The sequence below is a fragment of the Spermophilus citellus genome, assembly GCF_964194105.1.
Source record: "Spermophilus citellus genome assembly, chromosome: 18".
Lineage (NCBI taxonomy): Eukaryota > Metazoa > Chordata > Mammalia > Rodentia > Sciuridae > Spermophilus > Spermophilus citellus.
This window is the reverse complement of record NC_138200.1, coordinates 35421925-35442947: the sequence shown is the minus strand read 5'-3', so window position 1 is coordinate 35442947 and position 21023 is coordinate 35421925. Positions and strand designations below refer to the sequence as shown.

Genomic DNA, 21023 nt, shown 5'->3' with positions numbered 1-21023 from the left:
AAATATACTTTTTATGCATTGTTGAATGTGTGACCCCTTATCCCAGGAGTTCTAAAAGTTCAATTAATGTCCTGAAATTTTAGAAATACCTATTGAAATTGAAAAATTAAAATTATTGACGTTCATTATATGTTTGTAATTTTTGTTTTATCTGTACTCTTTCCTACTGCCTTATACCCATATTGTTTGTTTGCTTGTTTATTGCAGTGCTTGCAAGGCAGGTGCTCTACTCCTGAGCTACTCTTCAGCCCTCATTTCATCCAGAAATATTTTCATATTTGTTGTTGTTGCTGTTGTTCTGAATGTTTTCTGTAAAGGTTTTATTACACAAAGAGGGGAGAGGAGTGTAGTTCTTCTTGGCAGCTGTTTTTCTTAGGGTGGTGAGGTCACCTCCTCTCATTTCCTGTCAGTGCAGATCTGTATCCCTGCCCTCTTCTTGATGAGCTTCAGGGCCCGTTTGCCCTTGGGCATCTTGAGAAGCTCCATAGCACACTGCTCTTGTAAGGCATAGCCACACGCCTTTTTGGTCACGTCTCACATGAACTTGGTGTGTTTGGCAAAGTGTCCACTGTGGCAACTTGTCTCTGCCTGCTCATGTTCTTGGTTGCCTTGTGGCTCAGGTTGAGGCCCACAGCCATGGAGAAGTGTGGATCTGTGGCTATAAACAGCAGTAGGGAGAGCAGGTGTAGGTGAGGCTCAACTTGATTCCCACCTCCCAGAACCCTGCCGCCAGCTTCTTCAGGCTTGCTCATTGCATCCAGCCAATCCTCCAGCCCCCTGGCAAGCCTGGAGTCCCATGGAAGGTCTTTAGTATGTTGTTGTTATTTTTTTTAATATAAGGACTATTCTGCTTTTTATTTTTTTTACTTTTTCAGTCCTAGGAACCAAACCCAGGTCTTCATCCAAGCTAGACAAGAGCTCTACCACGAGCTAAATCTCCAAACCTTTTTTATTTTGAGACAGGTTTTTACTAAGTTGCCCAGGCTGGCTTCTAACTTTAAATCCTCATACCCTAAACTCCTGTAAAACTGGGATTACAAGTGAGCACCACAACATCAAGCTGCTTTTTATTTTATTTTTATTTATTCACTCATATTTATTTTGGTACTGGGGATTGAATCCAGAGGCACTTTACCCTTGAGCTACATCCCCAGCCCTTTTTATTTTTGATTTTGAGACAGGGTTTTGTTAAGTTGCCAAGACTTGAATTTGCAGTCCTCCTGCCTCAGCCTCCCAAGTATCTGGGATTACAGGCATGTACCATCATGCCTGCTGCAGCTGCTTTTTATTTGTTTGAATGAATTGTTGGTGTTGTCTTTACTGTCCAAAGAATAAAGGAAAATGCCAGCAGTTCATATGTTAAAGTTTGAAATTGGCCATAAAAATATGTAATATACTTGCCTTCCTCTCTAAATAATACTATTTATTGTCAGTTTTCATTGGGTTTTTTTTGGCAACTATTTTGGGGGAAACCCAGTAAATGACCCACAGCTGCCTAGCATTTATCTAAATAAAAATCTAAAATGGAGTTTCAGGCTCAGCACCAGTTCCTCATTGTAAGGATTTCTTTCTTTCTTTTTTGGTTAGGATTTCTTGAGCCATGTGATGATAAAATTTTTAAGTCATGGCCGTGAATAATACTAACCCTTTTTTTCAGAAACTTTTTTTCTATATGTGAAAAGATTTCCCAAATTGATGTTCAAAAAAAAGAATGCAAATTAACATAGACTAAGCAGTTGCTTCTAAAAACGTTCTGGAGGAGTAAGTAGCCTGTTTCTCTAAGGGATCACTATTGGAATTTAGGGTGGTACCATCTGATATTGTGTATCTGATCCCTCGCATTTTGTTCATAGTGCCCCCTCTCTGGTCATTGTGAAACCCCAAAACACTATTACATATTTCCTATCATCCTTGAGCTCAGTGCCAAATCTCCTTTGAAAACCACCAATCAGTGCAGTAAGGGAAACCTGCAAGCTTTCATTAATTCTCTCTGAAAACTGATTATTTTGGAAGAGTTTGAATTTTCTTTGAATTCGTAAATGTCTTAATTTAAAAGCAATGCTTTTAAAAAAGGATGTCATGCCCATAGTTACACTTATTGGATATAGATTGATCTGAAAATGTCAGTAATTAAAATGAACCCTTTTTGTGGGAAACTCTTAATGGGCATTGGGTTTTATTTTTGAGGAAATATTTTAGAACTTGGTATAAGTGGTGATGACACAGAATTTTAATGTACTAGATACCATTGAATTGCTCACTTTCAAGTGATTGTTTTCTATAATTGGATTTTTAATCAGATTTATCTCAGTAAATTAAGTTGGAAAAACATGACCATTCTAATGATCAATTTAGATCAAATTTTAACTGAGGCCATTAGTTAATTAAATAAATATAATGAAATTAAAGATAAAATACCTGTATTTCTGGTATTACATTTTTTAATGCAATTATCAGTTTTATGAGGCAAAAATGATCTGTAACTTATATAATGTGAAATAGTTCAAAAAGCTTGTCCAGGGCTATATACCTGATATGTTTCTGCTCAGAGCAGCCCTGTCTCCTCTCACAGAAGTTGAGGTTAGAATTTTCAGGCTTGGCATCATTGGAGACTTAAGTTGTGAGTTTGTGTAACCACTGCTAAATAAACCGTACTTATTTGACCTAACTAGTTGAGGAAGTAGTTTTGAAGAAAAGGAAATTCAAGTCCTTAGGCAATAGGCTCTGTTGGTATAAACTCCACCTGAAAGGAGCTCAGGCCCACTCTTCCCTGGGTTTCTGCAAAGCCTTTGTTTAATTAGTTAGCCAGCATGATGTCTCCGGCCCATAAAAACCAGTGAGAAATTCCAAAATACCCTACTTTATGCTGCTGATTATGTATATCTTTACTAATTTTTCCCCCTGTCACCATGAATGAGTCAAATGATGAGTCAGTGGAAACTGTTTGCGGTATATGGCTAGATATCACAGTAGTGGCAAGGAACATTTGGATTCTGTCAACCCGAAACTTCAGCATAAGAGCACCTGACCTGTCTGAGTTGATAATTTTCCATGTAGATGAAGCTTGCCCCTCAGTTGTTGAACTATGCTTTTTTTTTTTTTTAAGCCTTTTTTAATTCTCATCTTTCAATATTGGGTTTCAGGGTTATCTTTGTTAAGTGGGAGCTATAGAAGGAAATAACTCTTTCCTGGGTAACTGAGAAAGAACTTTGCACTGTTTTCTGATACTCCCCTGTCTGCTTCTATGACTGTTGTGACTTTTTCTGTCTCCCATCTCTCATGCTTTGGACACACTTCCTTTAAGTTGACTCCCTGCTCTAATATGGAAAACAACCAAAAGACAGAGTTTGTTTCCGGTGACATGGGATGGGAATTCAAATCTCCCTTGAGAGCCTATCTATCTGCCTTCCAAACAAAAGCGCTGTTCATTCTGCACTTGGAGCTGGGAACCCCATAGTTTTGGTCTTCCCCAAAGTATACTATGTATGTTAAATATATGCTTGTCTCTAGGTCAAGGCAAACCCTTGATCTGGGCTTACCTTCCAACAGTGAGCCTTTCCTTGTCAATGCAGAGAGGTTGAAAGGCAGTGAGGATTAAACACATCTGCTTAGTCAAGATGTTGGAATTGGAAGTAGGAAAGATTCCTAATGGGGCTTTTGGTAATATTTTCAGTACAACAATTTATCTCCACTTGACATTTTTTCTTTTTTCCCTGTAGTTTTATTTTGGGGGCATATCTGTTATTTCTTTGCCATAATTTAGAAGCAGTATTCCTCCAGCTCTGGAGATTTTTCAGAGTAGCAAAAATGATTTGATCTTTTTACAAAAAACATCACTGGAAATCAGAGCTGATCTAATGTTTCCAAGAACTTTCTCCCCTCGCCCACTAGCTTGCGTTTGTGAGGGGTCCAGGGCAACAGCATTCCTTTATCTGTATCCCCAACTTGACTCAGTGGAATGTTATTTCAATCCATTCAGTTTCTACAGTTGTCAAGCAGAATCATTATATGAAAAGCTGGTAGTATATACATTTCTGTCTATTGAAAAAGAGGTACTTTACAAGTTCCCCAACAGGGTGCCCCTGGACTGGGGGTTGAACCCAGAGCCTCATGTATGAGGCAAGCCATCTACTGAGCTACATCCCCAACCCTTTTTTTAAACTTTTGAGAATAAGGTCTCACTAAATTGCCCAGGCTGGCCTCAAACTTGTAATTCTTATGCCTCAGCTTCCTGAACAGCTGAGATTACAGGCATGTGCCACTGCATCCACCTCTGTGAGGTTCCCTTTTGTGGGGGCTGGGGGTATACTGGGGATTGAATTTAGGAGCACTTTACCACTTGAGCTATATCCCCAACTCTTTTTATTTTTAATCTTGAGACAGGATCTTACTACACTGCTGAGGTTGGCCTCAAATTTGGCAGTCTTTCTGCCTCAACCTCCAGAGTCGAGTCACTGGGATTCCAGGCGCGCACCACCACTCCTAGCTTTTTAGTACATTTCCATCAAGGGTTAGCCTTTTTAGGGATAAACATGTACCCTTTGGTTGTTGTATTTTAGATTTTTATTTTAGAGCTAGATAGCATTAACTACAGGCCTGTCCTTGCTAATAAAAAAGGGTGCCCTTTAAAAACAATACACGTTCTCCCATTCCCCACCACCACCACATGTCATGTCATGTTGCTGTATCCTTGCCATATTTGAATGCCTTTAGATAAGCCACCCACTCCTGAATTATTTTATTAAGAATGAGTTTGTTTACTTGCAATTGTGTTTGGATAAGAGCCTCTATCATCTGTATATATGATTCCCTGAAAAAGAGAGTAAACTCCAGCCTCTAAAAAGAGAAGTTTGTGAGCAACTCTTCTGAATCTCTCCCCACCTTAGCTGTTGGTTGAGTGTTCAGCCCATGCCTCCTCTCAGGTGTTAGAGGTGCAGTTGAAGTGACACCACCATGTGCAGTAATGGGAAGGGAAAAGGACTGGCCAGGTGTGAAGAAGCCAGCGGGTGAGATCTAGCATATCCACCCTCTGGCGGGGTAACCCAGGCAGATGATGCTGTCTGTCAGGGTTATCTTCTTATCTCTAATAGAGAATCTAAATTTTACTCCATCTCTGTGATTCTGTTGCAGAGCAGGGGAGGAAGTGAGAGGAGAGGAAGGCTCTGATTAAGGACTTGTGTCTAGAGACAGCTTCATAGGAGGACTGGGATAGAGTAGGCAAGGAAGGTTCAAGAGCATTGCACACAAAGCAAGCAACAAACATGAAAGCTCAGCCAGGCCCAGTGGCATACGTCTGTAATCCCAGCGGCTCAAGAGGCTGAGGCAAGAGGATTTCGAGTTCAAAGGCCAGCCTCAGCAAGATCAAGGTCCTGTCTCTAAATAAAATACAAAAGAGGGCTGGGGATGTGACTCAGTGATCAAGCGCCCCTCAGTTCAATTCCTGTTACCAAAAAATGGGGTGGCGGGGGACTGGGATTGTGGCTCAGTGGCAGAGTACTTGCCTAAAAAAATACTAAAAAGGGGGGTGGGAGGAGGGAGCTCAGAGGTCAGGCATCAGGAGGAATGGAATAATAAGAGACCACCTGACTGAATGTGGAACACAGCCACACTGGGCTCATTGACAACTATTTGCCTGTGGTTGCTTTCACACTTTTCTGGCAGAGTTGAGTGGTGAGACAGATCATATTGACCTTCACAGAAAAAGTCTGTTGGCCTGTTCTTGTATGTTTACTCATTTTCCCTTTTTTCTGCTTCCTTCAAGGTTCTATTAGTTTCATTTGATTCTTGCCCTTAAATTATTTCCCATAAGTTCTGCCGTGTCTTAAAATCAAAAATATGACTGGGGATGTAGCTCAGTGGTAAAGCATCTGGTTGAATTCCCAATATGTCCCCCACCCCCCAAAAAAAGTTGTTGTAAGTTTTAAATTGGGTAGATTTTACAGTTCTCCCAAAGAGGCTGGAGTCCAGCTGGTGATGGCAGCTCCTTGGTCATTGTGATAGTGATCATCATGTCACAATGTCAAATCTTAAACTATTCTTCTGTCACAGGCAGGCATGGGGTATAAACATCATAGCTACTAAACTAGTGTCTGCTTTAGCAACAAATTTTAAGATTCTTAGAGATTCTTGGAGGCCAGTGACTAGTCAGAATTTTAAAATACTAGTGTTTTCCCCCTAGTAGAATGAACTCTTTTTTGGGGGGCGGGGGGAGTTGGGTGGCGATTACCAAGGATTCAACTCAGGGACACTCGACCACTGAGCCACATCCCCTGCCCTGTTTTGCATTTTATTTAGAGACAGGGTGTCACTTAGTTGCTTTGGGCCTTGCTAGGTTGCTGAGCCTGACTTTGAACTCGTGATCCCCAGATACTGGGTTAAAGGGGGGAAAAAACCTGCATTAACTAACAAATTTACCATGAAGCTCATTACCTTATACCAAAACAGCACATCCATTAAATCAACCAAAATACAAGGAAAACCATAAGACTATCATATTGAGAGACAGAACTCCTTCAGTGGAGTCCCTTTTGGTTTTGTGAAGTAGTAGGCTCTGCTACTGACCCCTTCCCCCATGGTAAAAGATCATTACAGGGAAGTTTGTTCTTTTATTTATGAATTTGACATTTTCAAACTCCCAAATTTTTCACTTACTCAAAAAGTGAGAGATAAGGCATGAATAAACTCATACCAAATTTTAAATTATATAAGCTAGCTGCATTTTACATACCACAAAAATATATTGTGACAAACAGTTCACTAGCTTCAAACATACGCATAAGAAAAACATGCATATACCTGTGTTTTTTTTTAACCAGTCTCGTGTCAATAAACAGCTAAGTGTTTGACATATACATTTCCATTAATGTATTAATGGCACAATTCTGTGAATATCAAATTCACAAATTATGTTTTGTATAATCGGGATTTGGAAACTGGAAAAAAAAAAAGGAAAAGGAAAACAGGACTGAAACTACTACACTTCCTGCACTCGATCACATGTGAGAAGGAACGCTACCAGTAGTTCTCTCTTTGGGAATGGCTTTTTGAAAATTCAAAGTATTACTTTACCAGAAAGTTTTGCCTTTGGTGTGAAGAGCAGGTTAAATGATGTACTAACAATCTCTGAGGACCTAACAAATTAAATAAATTTTTCTTACAGCCATGGTCTAAAAAAGTTTTTCTCTTGTCGTGGAATTGCAATTGCTGTTGAATATTTTTGGAAGCTTGGCAACCGAAACATTACTGTGTTTGTTCCTCAGTGGAGAACAAGGCGTGACCCTAATGTCACAGGTGAGTCAAACCAATTTTTCCAAATTTCTAATTAGAAATTTTTAATGAGTTGGCTTAGAATTACAACACAGAGTACTTAGAGCCATGTATTGTGGCAGGATCTTTTAACAACAAAATTCTAAGTCTCTTCCATCTAGTAAGATATCAGTTGAAGAGTACAACAGTATAAGAAGTGATTGAAGGAAAGATGCGAAAGTTCATATGGTTGTTTGAAAGATACGTTAGAATTTATTGTACATCACAAAAATTTTCTTTTGACATTCTGAAAATGAAAATATGCCCTCTGTTAGGCCAGATTTCTGACTATTTAAATAGCATTTTTAAAAAAATGGCCACTTGATAAGTTTGGCACTTTCAAATATAATGTCTTTTCAACAGTAATACTTTAATATAAATCATTAGCCATATAGTACTTTGTGCAGACCACACACAAAAGGTTGGAACCTGTTTATGATTTATGAAATTATTCCAGAGAAACTTAACAGTTGTTTGTGTCTTAGGTCATGATAGGAAGACAAGTGAAAAAGCTTTGCCAGACAGCTTAACATGTTAGAGCACTTAGAAAGAAAAGGTAGATTGGGATTGGGGTGAATATAGAATTTGTCCAACATTAAGCAGGAAGTGAGACTTTGGGTCACTAGTGAAGTGGGAAGTGGTCAAACTGCACATTTCCCAGGTACTCCAACTTCCTTCATTTTGGAGAGCATTTTTCCTAACAGAAGGTACATGAAGAACAAAACAGATCCACTCATTTTGAAGCTATTTTTGAAACTTGGATCTCTGAAAGAGTCTTAATAATTTTTATATATGTACACTTCCAAGACTATCAAATACATTGTGTGAATTTTAGTTAAGTCAGTGATGAGTATTATTAGGGGACTGCGGGTATGAGAATTCTGGTTGTCTGAAATGTGGCTTTGGCCCCTAGTTCTCCTTTGTCATCACCCACACCCATAAATATCCGTAAATATTTGTAGAGACAACTATAGATGTATGGCTTACTCCTAAAAAACAAATGAGTTGAACCTGTTTTTTAAAAAATCTACTTATTCTGATTTGTTATACACAACAGCAGAATGCATTTCAATTCATAATATACATATGGAGCACAATTTTTCATTTCTTTAGTGGTACACAAAGTAGAGTCACACCATTCATGTCTTCACACATGTACCTAGGGTAATGATGTCCATTTCATCCCACCATCTTTCCTACCCCTCTGCCCCCTCCCTTTCCCTCCCTCTCTTTTGCCCTGTCTAAAGACCCTCCATTCCTCCCATGTTTCCTGCCCCCATCCCTATTATGGATCAGCATCCTCATATCAGAGAAAACATTCAGCTTTTGGTTTTTTGGGATTGGCTTACTTCACTTAGCATGATTGAGTAATATTTCATTATGTATATAGACCACAGTTTGTTTATTTATTTATCTATTGAAGGACATCTAGGTTGGTTCTACAATTTAGCTATTGTGAATTGTGCTGCTATAAACATTGATGTGGCTGCATCACTGTAGTATGCTGTTTTTGAGTATTTTGGGTATAAACCGAGGAGTGCGATACCTCGGTCATATGGTGGTTCCATTCCAAGTTTTCCAAGGAATCTCCATACTGCTATTCATATTGGTTGCACCAGTTTGCAGTCCCACCAGCAGTGTATGAGTGTGCCTTTTTCCCCACATCCTTGCCAACACTTATTGTTGTTTGTATTAGTGATAGCTGCCATTCTGATTGGAATGAGATGAAATCTTAGAGTAGTTTTGATTTGCATTTCTCTAATTGCTGGAGATATTGAACATTTTTTCATATATTTGTTGATCAATTGTATATAATCTGAGTAGTGTCTGTTCAGTTCCTTACCCCATTTATTGATTGGATTGTTTGTTTTTGGTACATCAGTGACAAATCCTCTGAAAGAGAAGCTAGGAAAACTACCCCATTTACAGTAGCCTCAAAAAAATAAAATACTTGGGAATCAATGAGAGGTGAAAGACCTCTACAATGAAAACTACAGAATTGTAAAGAGAGGAATTAAAGAAGACCTTAGAAGACGGAAAGATCTCCCTTATTCTTTTTTTTTTTTTTTTTTTTTAAAGAGAGAGTGAGAGAGAGGGGGACAGAGAGAGAGAATTTTAATATTTATTTTTTCTTAGTTCTCGGCGGACACAACATCTTTGTTTGTATGTGGTGCTGAGGATCGAACCCGGGCCGCACGCATGCCAGGCGAGCGCGCTACCGCTTGAGCCACATCCCCAGCCCCTCCCTTATTCTTGAATAGGCAGAATTAATATTGTCAAAATAACCATACTACCAAAAGCACTATACACATTTAATGCAATTCCAATCAAAATCCCAATGGCATTCCTCATAGAAATAGAAAAAGCAGTCATTAAATTCATCTGGAAAAATAAGATAGCCAAAGCAGTCCTCAGTAAATAGAATAAAACAGGTGGCATCACTATACCAGAACTTAAACTATGCTACAGAGCTAAAGTAACAAAAATTGCATGGTATTGGCACCAAAATAGACCAGTGGTACAGAATAGAGGACACAGAGACAAACCCATATAAATATAGTTATATCATACTAGACAAAGGCACCAAAATCATATATTGGAGAAAAGATAGCCTCTTCAACAAATGGTTCTGGGAAAACTGGAAATCCATATGCAGCAAAATGAAATTAAGCCCCTCTCTCTCTCACCATGCACAAAACTCAACTTAAAGTGGGTCAAAGACCTAGGAATTAGACCAGAGACCCTGCACCTAATAGAAGAAAAAGTAGGCCCAAATCTTCATCATGTCAGATTAGGCCCTGACTTTCTTAACAAGATGCCTATAGCATGAGAAATAAAATCAAGAATAAATAAATAGGATGGATTCAAACTAAAAAGCTTCTTAGCAAAAGAAACCATCAGTGAGGTAAAGAGAGTTTGCAGAATGGGAGCAAATTTTTACCACACACACATCAGATAGGGCACTAATCTCCGGGAAATATAAAGAACTCAAAAAACTTAACGCCATGGGGCTGGGGATGTGGCTCAAGCGGTAGCGCGCTCACCTGGCATGTGTGCGGCCCGGGTTCGATCCTCAGCACCACATACCAACAAAGATGTTGTGTCCGCCGAGAACTAAAAAATAAATATTAAAAATTTCTCTCTCTCTCTCTCTCTCCTCTCTCACTCTCTCTTAAAAAAAAAAAAAAAAACTTAACGCCAAAAAAACCCCAAACAATCCAATTAACAAATGGGCTAAGGAACTGAACAGAGTTGAACCTTTTTATTGTTAAAAATACATCTAGTTCATATGCTGCATTTGCCTTGGTATGGGTCTTGCTTGATGCTTTTTCATTTTCATTAATTCTTCCCAGTAAGTTAGTAATACTGAGTCAATAGAAAGATTTTCTACAACTCTCCAAGTGAAACATTTGGATGTACTTTCATTTATTTACACATCTGGGAAAATAGCTTTTTGCTGAGTGTGTGTTTAACTTATTCCATGAACAGAGCAGCACTTCTTAACCCAGCTCCAGGAGCTTGGAATATTATCTTTAACTCCTGCCCGGATGGTGTTTGGAGAAAGAATTGCTTCTCATGATGACAGGTATGAAAGGCCATTTTCCTTTCTAAGGTGGGAGTGGGGTGGTGAGGAACCAGCCACCTGTTCCTTTGGACAGATGCACACTCTCAAAGGACTTGAGTTGCTTGACTCAGGTTTGAGGATTTTAATATTCATGACCATTAAGTTTAGATGCTCAGCCCTGTGTGAGGGGCAGGGCTCTGGAGTGTACAGGTTGAAAGGCAGGTTGGGCTTCTGGATTCAGGAAAAGCCTTGAGGTCTTCCAGCCCACCCAGACTAGGCTCTTGCTTGATTTCTATGGTTCTCTGGGTTTTGGAGGACGTGGATACATGTGCTGATTTGTGGCACACTCACTCAAGCCTTAGTTCCTACTTTTATTAACACCGCTACACAAATATCACCACTTAAATTCATGCCAGTTAGAAATAATTTATAAAATATTCATTAATAAAGAAGTAAATCATGTTTATTTCCAAGGTCTTTTAAGATCTCTGAAACTAATGAGGCTTTTTTTTTTTTAGTGCCCTTTGAATACATACTGCTAATAACAATTATTGTTAGTTGGCACCTTTAATTCCAGTGATTTCGTTTGTTTCATTGTCTTTGTCTACATTGCCTTAGACATATGTGGTGATCCTGACTTAAGAGATGAAATTTACATTGTCCTTAAAAATATGCTAATAGGATCCACAGGAGTAATCTCCAGCAATGAAACAGCATTCTTCTTTATTGTTTCTTACTTCTTCATCATTGTGTATCTTCATAACTTCCATTTGAATGACTCTGTAGTGTAGGCTAAGTAGAATGGCAGGTCTAGTTCTCTTTTCTTAAATCAAAGCACAAAATATGAGCCTATGAATTAAAAAAAAAAAAATATATATATATATACACAAGACTGACTGTACCATGCAGCTAGTCTTAGAACCAAAAAACTGTAGCTTATTTGCTAAAAGGCTGAGTAGTGATTCCACAGGCTTGTCACCTCTAATTCATTCTCTCCTCTGGCTCTTGTTCATTCTTATTACCATTGTTTATTGATAATATAATTTTTCTAGAAAAATGTATAAATTGTTTTTTAAAACTAGATTTTATGAAGAATAGTTCTTTTATAACAACACTAATAATTTTAGAGTTCTTCATTTCTAACTGATCTTCAGTTGACTGGGGCATAACTTTTCTAGCCTTGGTTGAATTCTTTGGTCATTTCCTAAGAAGAAGAAATTTTTTATTTTCTTATAACATGGCTTCTCTAAGCCAGGGATGCCTGTTTGCTCATTTTAAACTCTTATATTACCATAGGTTTCTGCTACACTTAGCGGACAAAACTGGTGGCATAATTGTAACAAATGATAACTTCAGAGAATTTGTGACTGAGTCAGTCTCTTGGCGAGAAATTATTACAAAAAGGTAATATTTTCGTCTTTGTCTTTAGTTAGAAAAGTTTTTTGTTATTGTTTGTTGTTTTTGTTTGCATTTTGTCTGTCCACTGTGTACATTGGTCCTGCAAAAGACTCTTCTATACCCCCCATCTACAAGGTCGTTGGCCCCCTTTTCAAAGCCTCAGAACCAGTGAGTGGTGTGACAGGGCCTACTGTGTTTGTCCACATGGTGTCCTCTGAGAGATCAGTGTTCTCAGACATGAAATGAGGTGTAGTTTTGTGGCATGATGGAGTACAAGGGCACTTCCCTCTTGCCATGGCAGAATTTGTCAGGCCATGAGGCCTTCCTCAGTTACTTAGCTGTGAAGTGAAAGGTTAGCTTTCATGACAACTGAGATCTCACCTCTGAAATAATGTGATTCCAGCAAGAGGATGGGACCAAAAGCAATATACTGATTGGGGTTTTACTTCTTACGGGTAGGGGAGAATATTTCTGCTTTTCATATCTGATGCTTTTCAAGAGCTTTTTTATAGTCATCTATACTAAAAACATGTTTAGATCCATAAATAATAATAACAAAGTTAAGAATTTAGCATTCACTGCTATAATTTTTCATTTGTATTGATACTGTGATTGTCCAACTACTGAAAACTGCCTTAAGATCAGCAAACACTGCAGGGCTTGGTAGCACATGCCTCTAATCCCAGCAGCTTAAGAGGCTGAGGCAGGAGGATCACGAGTTCAAAGCCAACTTCAACTTAGCAAGGCCTTAAGCAACTCTGCAAGATCCAGTCTCTAAATAAAACATTAATAAGGCAGGGGATGTGGCTCAATGGTAAAGCACCCATAGGTTCAATTCCTGTACCAAAATAAAAAAAAACAAAAACAAACCCAGCAGACTGAAGCTTCCAAGACTTTTTATTAACATGCATCCTCTGTCCAGTTACTTAAAACAAAAGGCAAGAGTCTGCTCACATACCAAGGATAAAATCAGATAGCCCACAAATCTTAAGACATGAGATGAATGTACCTTGAGCCAAATATAACTGGTAAGTAGTGTAACTAGACATTTGTCTCTATTGAAGTTTCACAATTGCTTCTAGTCTGATATATTTTGCTAAATCATTAGAGGATTTTAGAAAAAGCTTTGCTATAAATGAGTACATAGCATTTTGACCCATATGCTGTTAAAAAACTTTTGGTGATAACTGAACCAAGAATGAGTCGTCTTAGCCTTTTATGCAATTTATGAGCATACATTAATCTTCTAGGACACATTTCTGTAGGATCTTTGCCCTGGGGCTCCTTCCTTGTCAGTATTAGACACACCTGTTACATGTTGGCAACTTTAAATGAGACTCAATACAGCTTCTGTTCAGAATTTGCAAAAGCAAACCAGAAACTGAGATCTGGATATACATATACACATATACAAACATACATAAATACCTAAATCTGGACAACAAACATAGGCTCTTAATTTTGTTTATTTTTTGGTGGTCTAGGAATTAAACCCAGAGCCTAATACATTATAGGTAAAAGCACTCTTCTACTGAGCTACATCTCCAGTCCTTTCCCATAGTTGGTAAGTAATGCTTAATGACTAGATTTTCTTTATATATTGCATTGTTTTAAAAAAGGTTATTTGCAGTAGGTTTGCCTATGGATGCATGTATTTCCATTTTCATTAAAAAGTTAAATCTTTGTCGATCACCTTCTGGGTCCAAAGTCTTTACATCTTGTTTCTCTAAGTTATATTAGAAAAAGAAGCTGCTTCCCAAACCCAGAGAAATATCTAAATTGCAAAATTTCTAGCACTGCTGAATTTGTGTTCAAAATAGAAATTAAAATAGTATAATTTGAGTATAGGTTTTTTTTCCTTTGAAGGCAGTAAAGCAGTCTTATAATTTATAGGCTGATCATCCCTTTGCAGTTGGGTGAAAACTTTTGAGATAATCTGAGATGCTGTAGCCATAAAGAATTAGTGTTTTTTTCAGTGTGTGATTTTTCTGTGTTGTAGATTGCTTCAGTACACATTCGTGGGGGACATATTTATGGTTCCTGATGATCCTCTTGGAAGAAGTGGACCTCGATTAGAAGAATTTCTTCGGAAAGAGGTCTTTCTTAGGTATTTAGACTATCTTATATTTAAAAGTTTATTTCATTTAAATTTTTTGTGCGATATTCAAGTGCTCTCTTTGAAAGACTAAAAGTGTAAAAGTTGTATTATAATCTTTATTTTGTGATACTGGAGATAGAACCCAAGAACCCAAGACCACTTTACCCTTGTCCTATATTCCCCAGTCCCTCTTTTTTTAATTTTAAGACGAGATTTCCTAAGTTGCTGACCTTGAACTTGAACTCCTCCTGTCAGTTTATTATGCTTATGTTTACTGTTCAAGAATCACTACCTGGGGGAACTGACAGTTGCTTTTTACCATCTCCAGTATTAAATTTTTCTGAAATTGTTTAGTAGTTTCATTTGTTTTGTTTAGTTTAGGTTTTGTTTTTAAGGAAAATAGTGATTGGTAGTGCTAATGGTTATTTCTGTTTTCAGAATTCTCAGGTAACAGATGTTAATCAGTCTTTTATGGGCCTAAATGGCAGATCATATAATATGGTGACAGACCTGTTTTCTTTTTAAACCAAAATTAGTTATTCTTCTGTGTATCTCCCAGCAGATGTTTGCATAAGAGTGTTCTGGAAGTCTCTAGAGAGGAAAACACTGCTCTCCCTGGTTTTTGTTGTTGTTGTTTGTTTTGGTATTGGGTCGAACCCAGGTACACTTTGTCACTGAGCTACATTCTCAGCCCTTTTCATTTTTTATGTTGAGATAGTGTCTTCACTAAGTTGCTGAGACTGTTCTCAAAGTTGAAATCCTCCTGTCTCAGCCTCCTGAGTTGCTGGGATTATGGGCATGAATCACCATACCTGGCTGCTTTCCTAGTAAAACTTCACAGCTGATTTTTGCCATTTATAACATGAGCTTTTGGGGGCTCCAGGTTTGGACTTGGTAGTGGTTAAGGGAGTTCACACAGAGGTATTATCTTCTAGGGAGACCAACACAGTTTAAGTCCCCTGATCATTTCTCTTTGAGTGTTGGGTTTTATTATGCAAATGAGGGCTTAGTTCCCAAGGGTCATGCTCTCTTCCCACAACAGGAGGATGGCAGCCATTTCCAACACCTGCTGCATGTCAGCCCATCTCACTACTCCCTGTCCCAAGACCTGTGTGTGAGTCCAGGGCCTGTGGTTCAGACTGAACAGAGGGACAGTTCTCTCTGCTTCCTCATTGTGCCCTTTTATCTCTTACCCAATGATTCTTTGTAAAGGTGGTAAGTAATTGATAGTCTCTTCCTTCCCGAGGGACTACTTTTTAAGTTATTTGAGTTTTTGAAATTAGGAAAACTGTTGAGCCAGTCCCATTTCTAGACTGCAAGCCAGTGTCAGGTGGAAGATTTTGAAACAATACAGATGCCCTCTCTGTACCCCCACATTCCCCCATATCCATCTGCCTCAGGTTGTGGGCACCATTATAGTGCCTCACCTGTTATTTGGTGGGGAGGGGGAACCATGAGCCTGAGGTGGCTACCTTTCTACCCAAAGGGACTCCTTTTTCTAATTCAGAATCATACTCTCCAGAATAGAAGGACACTATGGTCCCTATTTTTTAAAAAATTCTCCCACGAATACACTGGTTTACTGCCAAAACAGGTGGATAAGGTCAGCCCTCAGAGAGCAGGCCTGGGACGAATCTAGCTCATCCCCTGTCCTTACCAGTCTAGAGATGGGTATCAGTGGAGACCCCGGGGCTCCCCTGTAGTTGCTGATATCGCTGCCTCCATGGCAGTCTGGTATCTTCCCTATTAACCAGAGAGTGGCATCTTAAGGATCAGGGTTTGGATCAGCAGCACATGCTGTAGAGGGGTTTCTTGTTTATGTCGTAACTGCTCTCACCAAGACTCACTTCATTCACAGAGATATGCAACCCCTGCTCAATGCCCTGCCGAACGTGGGCATGTTTGACCCCAGCTTCAGGATTCCTGGCACCCAGGCAGCCAGCACCAGCCACCAGCCTCCAGGCCGGATTCAGGGAGCCTCTCCAAGCCACTGGCTTCCTCAGCAGTCCCACTTTCCGCTCCTGCCAAACCTGCCCAGTGTCCCACAGAACCTGCCCATGCCAGCACAGAGGTCTTCTGCAGAAACCAGCGAGCTAAGGGAAGCCCTGCTGAAGATCTTTCCTGATTCTGAGCAAAGACTGAAAATTGACCAGATCTTGGTAGCCCATCCATACATGAAAGATCTAAATGCGCTCTCTGCCATGGTGTTAGATTAAAGACTGTGCTGAGAAGTTTGAGCTCATGGCGGAGGGATCAAACTTGAGCTAATGGCTATACGTGATGGGAAGTACCATAATGTGAAAAAAAACCTGTTGTAGTATATAGAGAAAGAGAAAAAAAGAAAAGGAAAAAAAAAGATGTTTTGTGTATAAAAAAAAATCTGGGTTTTCAAAACCAGCTTTTTTCTATATATAAATTATGCTGCTATTACAGATTTAACATTTTCTGTAAAAGGAAAGTCTACATTTTCTGCCTGTTCAGAACTGTTTAATAGCAGTTACTCTTGAGTGTATTTACATTTTTATGTTTTTTAAACTATTTTCCTTAAAATGGTTATGGATATGATTAGCATTTCTAAATAAAAAGAGTTGCTTTCTTAAGGAAAGCAAGACCTCTTAAAGTATATTTTCTTGAGGTGAATATATCCTGTCCACTAACATGGAGTGTGCTCCCCTCTCCTGCCGCCTCTGCCCTCCCCCGGGAGTTGGGGGTTGGTTTCCTCCTACGGGGTCTTTTGTTGGAGCCATTTGTGAGAGTGGACAAGTGGTGCCACTAGATGGCACTTTGTGCCTAGCCATTGTTTATGACCAGGGCAAAGTTAGACTCACAGAATATTGGGGCTAGAAGAAGCTTGAGAGCTAGTGTGGTCTCGCCTTTCTTCCCTTTCCACCCTACAGAGGAAGCAGCTGAGGCCCAGAGTGCTCACTGTCGGGACATGCCCACAGCCACTGCCACAGAGCAGCCAGGCAGGGGCAGACTGCTCACCCAGCGCTTTGACACACTCACCTCACCTGGGCCTCCATACACCTACTTGGCTCTCGAAGTCTTGTCTTAGTCTCAGAAGACCTCACCAGGGTCTGAGATGTTTATTGAAGGACCCAATATTTGTGGCCAGCTTTTGGCCCTAACCATGGACAAACATGTGGAGTTCGTACAGCTTTGCCAAAAAAAGTTTCTATTCTCGAGAATGACCCCAGCCAATAAATAGCATTAGTAGCCTCCGTGGGGCCCAGAGCCCCTCAGTTTATTTTTATGTGTTCTTCTCTTTGGTATCCTGCTAGCAGCTCTTCCTGTGACTCTTTCCCAGAGCTAATTTATCTTAGTATTGTCTGTTTTCAGTGTCGCTCAAAATTGTCAGTGAAATTCCTTTCTGGTATAATTCTTAACATCTTTACTATTACTGGACCTTCAAAGGGCTTTGTCTTATATCTGCATTCTCCCTGGGCTGCTCTCAGTCAGTTTCATGTCCAGCCTATAGCTCGTGTCTCTCTTCCACCCAGAAATAGTGGCTGAGGGCTTGCTGATGGTGTTCATGGTGTGGGACCTGGGTGGCATTCTTCAAGAGAGGAACCCAGAACCCTCCAGGTGGCCAGACTTGTATTTCAATCATGTTTTTGCCCAGATGCCTTGACAGTGCCTCATAATGCAAAAGTAGTCGTCAACTGTCACTTTGGACAGGTTGCCAATTCAGCCAGCTGTAGAAGTAGAGGCAGGAGACTTGAAGTGAGCCAGGGAGTTGACTCTAGTCACAGTCACCTATGCCTCAGCTTCACAGCTGGTTGTTTCCAGAAGCACAGCAGAGGTGGGAGGGCTGAGGCCAGCTGTTGACTCTTACCTCCAGGCTCAGGATTTAGTCCAGCATGTCACCAACCCCTTTATTTCTCTTCCATGTTAGAAAAGTGACACAGGAGACTCATCTCGATTGCCAGGGCTAAGCTTCCACTAATGTCAGGTAGAGTTGGCTAGGCTGAGAGGTCATGAATTTTCTAGGCTCTAGAAGCAATTTGAACTTGGCCTTTGAGTTCTGTAAGCCTTTGTGTTCTTGGTATTGGGTTTTTCTTTTTGAGTGGGTGAGGATACTGAAGATAACCCAGAGGCACTCTGTACCAATGTACATTCCCAGTCCTTATTTGTTTTTGAGACAGGGTCTTGCTAAGTTGTCGAGGATGGCTTCAAACTTGTGATCCTTCTTCCTCAGCATCCTGAGTCGCTGGGATTATAGGCATGTACCACTGTCCCGGACTCCCCCCGCCCCCCAGGGTCTCGAACACACTAGGCAAGTGCTGTACCACTTACCTACATCCCCAGCCCTTTTTGAGAGCGGTCTTGCTAAATTGCCCAGGCAGTCCTCATACTTTTGATTCTCCTGCCTCAACCTCCCTGATAGCTGGGATTATAGATGTTTGCCACAGGGACTTAGTATTGTTTCTGAGAGATCTACATACCCTCTTCCCTTTTCTTGAATATGGGAGGGGAGAAGAGGAAATGGGAAGAGTACAGAAATGCATTATATTGTAAATTATAACATGAAATATAATTCATGTTTGTTTTTCTGAAATTAATCATGCTTATTTAAGTTAAATATTTAAAACCCCATTAAGAAAACCAGTATCAAACCATTAAAGAAAGCTCATGACCTGTTAGCCACTTCCTCTCAACTGGGTTCTGTTGCTTAGAGACTTGTAGATGCTCCACCTCCTGTGTAGATTTCTCCCACCTGTGACTTTAGGAGTGCCAGCAGGAGCACTTCCTTGTAATTGTAATTCCTTCTTGCTTTTACATGGAGTGGCTCTGCCTTCTGTGTGTCATGGCATTTATGCAAGGTGGCTGGTGGGGCAGAGTATGTCTCTTATTCAGCCCACAAAGTGTCTGACGCTCAGAACGATTGTCCAGGTCAAAGCCCAAGTAGCTGGTGGAGCTGACTGATTCCTGGCCCTGTATTTTCTCCTAGGCCCCAGGTACCATCTCTGGGAATAAAAAAGACAATCTGTCAAATGGCATGTGTTGAGACCCTAAAGTCTGCCAGTCAGGAGTATCAAGTGCGCATCGGCCATCCTTGGTAAAGGGCCAGCATTGTTGAACAGGCTCAGCTCTGTTGCCGGGGACTCTTGCCGGGGTGCAGCTTTTGGAATAGAGTCACTTTTGTAGACTTGTTGTGGCATTTGTGGAATGTGAAGGAGGACTCAATGGTGTACACATGGAAACCCAGGCTCTCCATAATGCTCTTCTGACCCCTGCCACACGCCCCATGGCTCCCCCCAAGCAGGCAGTCATTCCAGGCACTAGCCCACTTCGGGGCCCAGCCTGCGCCCCTCACTTCTGGGGTGTGGTCTTCCATTGGGAATCTCTTCTCACCTCCATCTCTCATCAGTGCTTCCTCATCCTCACCTGTGCTTTCCTCCAGTGTCTCTGAACAATCCTAATTTGTTCAGTTACTCTGCTTACCTCCATTTCTTTTTTTTCCCCAACTTCTTTTTTTATTATCTACCTCCCCATTATTCTCCACATTTTTCTGATCCTTTAGATTAAACTAAATAGCCTGGTGTGTCTGAGGAGTCGTGTTCATTCCTTGCTGATGCTTCTCTCAACTTCCCATTCTCTAATCCTGGGTTGCAAACTTCGTTTCTGCCCCATCACTCAAAAGTAGTCCAGGAAGAACCTCCAGGGCTACGAGATTGAAAGTCCAGAGGCCTCTTCTCAGTTCTTCATCTTGATATGCACACTCAACCACCCAACATCTGATACCATTGGCCTTATTTTCCACGTTTTCCCTTTTTAGACAGTCTTCATTCCTTTTCTTTTACCTAAAGACCAATCCTTAATACGTTCTCTTTGTCTTACAGGTGATTCTCAACCTTTGGGCCACCTATGAGGCTCTCCTTGAAAAAGCAGATTGTGCCTGGAGATGTAGTTCAGTGGTATCAGGCTTTCCTAGCAGGCACGAGGCCCTGGGTTCAATCCTCAGCACTGAAGAAAGTTAAAAGTGCAGATTATTTGGCTCCACCCCGAGGTGTAGACTCAGTGGCTGTGGAGGAAAACCTGGGAATCTGCTGCTTTAGGACCACACCCTGATGATTCCCGTTTAGGTGGTCCATGGATCACATTTTGAGAAACTGCATTCACCCTTAGGGGTCACTATTCTGTAACTCCACTCTCCTTCTGTAGCTATCCTAATCCTGTCACCAGCCCTGTGGAATCCTCAAACTCCCTAGACCCTTGTCCTGCATCTGTTGTTCTTCCTCTTGCCCCATGCACTCTCTTTGAGGGCCCTGTGAGGTTGCCCTCTGCTTACCACTGCCTATTAGTCGCTCTCAAGCCCTCTCCAAGGGCATTGATTGGTTCCTGACTGCTCAGCCTACCTCTTTAGTTCCCCCCTCTCCAGAATGCACAGTGTTCCGGGTTTATCTTCCAGAAGCCCCCCTCTGGCCACCCTCTTGCTCTTCAGTGATTTCCCATGTTGTAACCAGAGCACCAAGTTCAGAGCCCGTGGGCCTAGAATTCATGACTGTCTGCCTTCTGGCCATACTTGATTGTCCATTTTGTGTACTGTACCCAGCCACACAGATTTCCTCAGTTCCTGTGGGCTCCTCCTGTGTTGTACCTCTTCTCTGCTAGAAATGCCTTTCTTCCAGATGGCTTCCTCCTCAGAAGCCCACC

The 21023-nt window shown here is 40.6% G+C and overlaps 1 protein-coding gene across 2 annotated transcripts in view; it reads left to right on the top strand.

The window, feature by feature from the left end:
- Positions 1–17729, top strand: part of N4BP1 (NEDD4 binding protein 1) — a 45899-nt gene extending 28170 nt beyond the window's left edge. For both annotated transcript variants that reach the window (XM_081275296.1, XM_081275297.1), the window contains 5 exons: positions 7160–7290; positions 10795–10891; positions 12167–12274; positions 14268–14375; positions 16225–17729. In XM_081275296.1, coding sequence (XP_081131422.1) covers positions 7160–7290; positions 10795–10891; positions 12167–12274; positions 14268–14375; positions 16225–16582 — 802 coding nt within the window. In that variant the 3' untranslated portion in view covers positions 16583–17729. The remainder of the gene's footprint in view (positions 1–7159; positions 7291–10794; positions 10892–12166; positions 12275–14267; positions 14376–16224) is intronic.
- The last annotated feature ends 3294 nt before the right edge of the window (positions 17730–21023 follow it).